Below are 4,440 nucleotides of genomic sequence, written 5' to 3'. Positions count from 1 at the left end.
TGAAGAAGCTAAGCACTTTCGAACCTACATTAGAATATACAATAATATGTTTGCCTTTACTTTACTTGGTGTAATCAATGATAAAGATTTGGTGAGGAGATATCATGGTATATATACGTTTCGAGTTCGGGGACAAATGTATCACTTTATACCTGATTTACTTCCTTCTGATAAAAAAAGAAAGAATATGCAGTTATACTTTTACGATAACGAAAATGAACTAGCTAATAGAATGGCTTGTTCCAGTAATATCGACGAATCAATTGTAAAGAAACTTATGCATGTGCTCTCAATTAATCCATATTCCATTTTTTTTAAATCTTTGCTAAACGTTCCGAAACTATCTGATTATTATATCGCGCTTAAATGTGAACCAAAGTCAGATCAACGTGTATATAATCTACCAACTACAACAGAGGTGGCTGGAATATGGGTACATGATAGAACTACCGATACTATTTCTACACCTCATATTCGTATATACACACATAGTGACAAGACTCAGTCAGTAAAGTATTATTATGGATGTTATGACCCATTACGATACCCGTTATTATTTCCATACGGTCAAAACAGATGACATTGTGGTATTAAAAAAATCGCACGAAGAGATCAACGTTATTGTAAACATGAAGAATTACCGAGTGTAAAGAATTGTGTTCCATTGATAGATTTCTTGATATGGAAGCTCAGACTATGGAAAAAGGAAAACGAAAAAGAGAGACAGTTTCTTGCCGTGAGTATTATTGTTACAAATTCCAGATAAGAGAGGATGAAAAAATGAAGTCTTACATTGTGGAAGATTATTTCAACAATTCATAGTAGATGTGTTCATAAAGCTAAAAACACAAAGATTAGATTTTTATTTTTTTAATCAAGATTTGTTTCGGATAGATGTGCTACAAAGACTTATTGATTTTTTAAGACTTGGTGAAACGGAAGCTTCCAAGATTGGCAAGAAAACATTCCTCCCTGTTACTTTTATAGGAGGGCCAAGAGATATGCGTCGATGATATATGGATGCCATTGTATTAGTGCAACGTTTTGGAAAACTTGATATCTTTTTAACTATGACATGCAATCCGTCTTGGCCAGAAATAAAACAACACGTGTTACCAACAGATGAAACTCAAAATATACCTGATTTAGTATCACGGGTATTCAGAGCAAAAGTAGAAGAATTAAAAGCAGATATCTTGAAAAGAAAAATCTTTGGAAAAGTTGTTGCTTTTATGTATACTATAGAATTTCAAAAACGTGGTCTTCCGCATGCTCATTTTCTTATCATACTTAGTGATGAATACAAATTATTAACACCTGAATCTTATGATAAGTTTGTTTGCGCTGAGTTGCCTGATCATAACACCAATGAGCACCTTTATTCACGCGTGCTTCAGCATATGATGCACGGTCCGTGTGGTGATTTAAATCCCACAAATTCATGTATGGGAAAAAGAGGGTTTTGTAAATTTGATTATCCAAAAGATTTTGCTGAGCAAACATCAAAAGGAAAGAATTCGTATCCAATTTATAGAAGACGAAATACAGGCGAACTTATACATATAAGGGAACAATATTTGGACAATTCATAGGTTGTCCCATACAACCCTTACTTACTTCATAAGTTTGATTGTCATATGAATATTGAAGTTTGTTCTGATATTAAAGTTGTAAAATATATTTACAAATACATTTGCAAAGGACATGATAAAATTATTTTTTCTATACATAACAATAAAGAAATAGATGAAATAAAAGAATATCGATCTGCTAGATGGGTAACACCCCCTGAAGCGGCATGGCGGTTATTTGGTTTTTCTATTAGTGAAATGGCTCCGACTATTTATCATCTTTAATTACATTTAGAAGGGCAACAATTTGTTTCTTTTAAAAGTAGTGAAACTGTTAATAGAATTCTAAATAATCCGATGATTAGAAAAACAATGTTAACTGAATTTTTTGCTATGAATGCAACTGATGAACATGCTATAGCTACGCAATTATTGTATAAGGAATTTCCGGAATATTTTGTATGGTCTCCAGGATATAGAACGTGGACACGTCGGCAAAAACGTAATGTAATTGGACGTGTTGTAACATGTCACCCAATAGAATGAGAGAGGTATTATCTCAGATTATTATTGATGAACGTGAGAGGACCTAAATCATATGAAGATCTTCGCACCGTTAACGAGGTACCCTGTAGTACATTTAGAGAATCAACAGAAAAAAGAGGATTATTATACTGTAACAATAGTCTAATTGAATGTCTTTCGGAGGCTGTAAGTTATCAAATGCCATATAGCTTGAGACGTTTATTTGCCACACTGTTAGTATATTGTAATCCTGCTAATCCAAAAATATTATGGAAAATGTTTGAAGATTCAATGTCTGAAGACTTTAGACATTTCTCTGATTTTGAAGAAAAAGCTGTTCGACACAAGGTTTTAAGTCATATCAATGATATCTTACACTCTATGGGCCACGACATATGAGTATAAGCTTATTCTAGAGAAGATTAGAGATTCTGAAACTGGAAAGGATGCAAAGGATGTTCATTTTGAAAGAAATATAATTGTTAGTGAACAAGACTTGCTCTTACCGAAGAGATTGAATGTTCAACAATTACGCACATATAATATAATAATTGATAGAGTATTTTCTGGAAAACAAGGAGCTTTCTTCATCGATGGTCCTAGAGGAACAGGTAAAACTTTTTTATATCGTGCATTATTGGCAACTATCAGGTCTCAATGATTTATAGCTTTAACAACTGCAACTTCTGGTGTAGCAGCTTCTATCCTTCCAAGAGGACCAACTGCTCATTCACGGTTCAAAATGCCTATTGATATAGATGATAATTTTCGGTGCAACATTAGTAAACAAAGTTCACTCGCACGTCTAATTAGAGATGCAAAATTAATTGTATGGGATGAGGCATCAATGGCAAAAAAGAATTTGATTGAAGCTCTTGATGCACTTTTGAGAGATATTATGGACATCGATACAATGTTTGGTGGTAAAGTAGTTGTATTTGGAGGTGACTTTAGACAAACTCTACCAGTTGTTCGAAATGGAAAAAAAGAAGATTTTATTCATGAAAGCTTATTGTATTCTGAAATTTGGAATAAACTTGAGAAATTATACCTATCTGAAAATATGTGCGCAAGAACAGATCCTTCTTTTTGTGAATATTTACTTCGAATTGGAAATGGAACAGAAAGAACTAACTGTGAAGACAAAATAGAGATTCCTAATTCTTTTGTTATTCCTTTTACGACTGAAGCGAAATCCTTAGATGCACTGTTTAGTGTAATGTATCCTGATTTACATGCATTTTCTCCTGATTTATCTATGATAACCTCTCATGTTATTTTAACAACGAAGAATGACTTTGTAAACGAAATAAATAATATGTTAATCGCTAAATTTCCAGAAAGGTCTAAAATATTTGTTGCAATAGATGAAACTATTGAACCGAATGATCAAAGCTAGTTTGAAGATTTTCTACATAGTTTAGATCCTCCTGGTTTACCGCCTTATAAGTTAACTTTAAAGAAGAATTGTCCAGTTATATTGTTACGAAATCTGAATCCTTGCGAAGGTTTATGCAATGGAACACGGTTAACATGCTGTGACTTTAGAACACATGTCATAAGTGCTAAAATTGATAGTGGTGATTTCAAAAATACACATGTATTTATTCCGAGAATACCATTATTAACATCACAAGATGAAAAAATACCTCTTCAATTTAAGAGAACACAATTTCCCCTACGCTTGTGCTTCGCTATGACCATAAACAAAGCTCAAGGTCAAACATTAGATTTTGTTGGAATTTACTTACGTGAGCCTGTTTTTTCTCATGGTCAACTTTATGTTGCTTTATCAAGAGTGAAAAGCTCAAACTGTGTTAAAATATTGATTCGCCCATCTACAACAGACAGTAATGATGACCATTCAACATATAATGTGGTTTATGGCGAAATTATTCAGAAAGCTTTCTCGTAAGAAACCTAATGATCTTCAGCTCAACAATGAAAAGTAAGTTTTTAGCTCCGCCTGTGTTTTCAGTTACACTACTGCGCCACAGCTGGTCCCAAGCCCGGAAAAAGGAGGAGGGTTCACTGTCTATCTATACTTTGCAATTTTAAAATGCAGGATGATTAATGAAGCAACATATATTGGATCTTCCAAAATCAATAATGTATATCTGTTTTAAGGTTCTTGCGAGCTACTTTATTACAAAAAAATTTCCCATTGTATGCGCCTTTAGTCGAAGTTATTTCTTTTATGAATCTTTATTTACACCACAAAAATTTTGAGGTGGACCATATTGTTCGCATACATAATAACCACCAAACATGTTACAGTGTCTGCAAGTTCAATTACGACACGACTTTCCAATTACTACAGATGATTCTCTTTAATCCTTTATTT

The 4,440-nt window shown here is 33.2% G+C and overlaps 1 protein-coding gene across 1 annotated transcript; it reads left to right on the top strand.

Moving 5' to 3' along the window:
* Positions 1-2,460: 2,460 nt before the first annotated feature.
* On the top strand, positions 2,461-3,495 carry LOC104223906 (ATP-dependent DNA helicase RRM3-like). Its single transcript, XM_009775436.1, has 2 exons — positions 2,461-2,707; positions 2,765-3,495. The coding sequence occupies exons 1-2, from the start codon at positions 2,461-2,463 to the stop codon at positions 3,493-3,495; spliced, it is 978 nt and encodes a 325-aa protein (XP_009773738.1).
* Positions 3,496-4,440: the final 945 nt, after the last annotated feature.

Source organism: Nicotiana sylvestris, chromosome 7 (assembly GCF_000393655.2).
Source record: "Nicotiana sylvestris chromosome 7, ASM39365v2, whole genome shotgun sequence".
Taxonomy (NCBI): Eukaryota; Viridiplantae; Streptophyta; class Magnoliopsida; order Solanales; family Solanaceae; genus Nicotiana; species Nicotiana sylvestris.
This window is presented reverse-complemented; position numbering and strand designations above follow the sequence as displayed.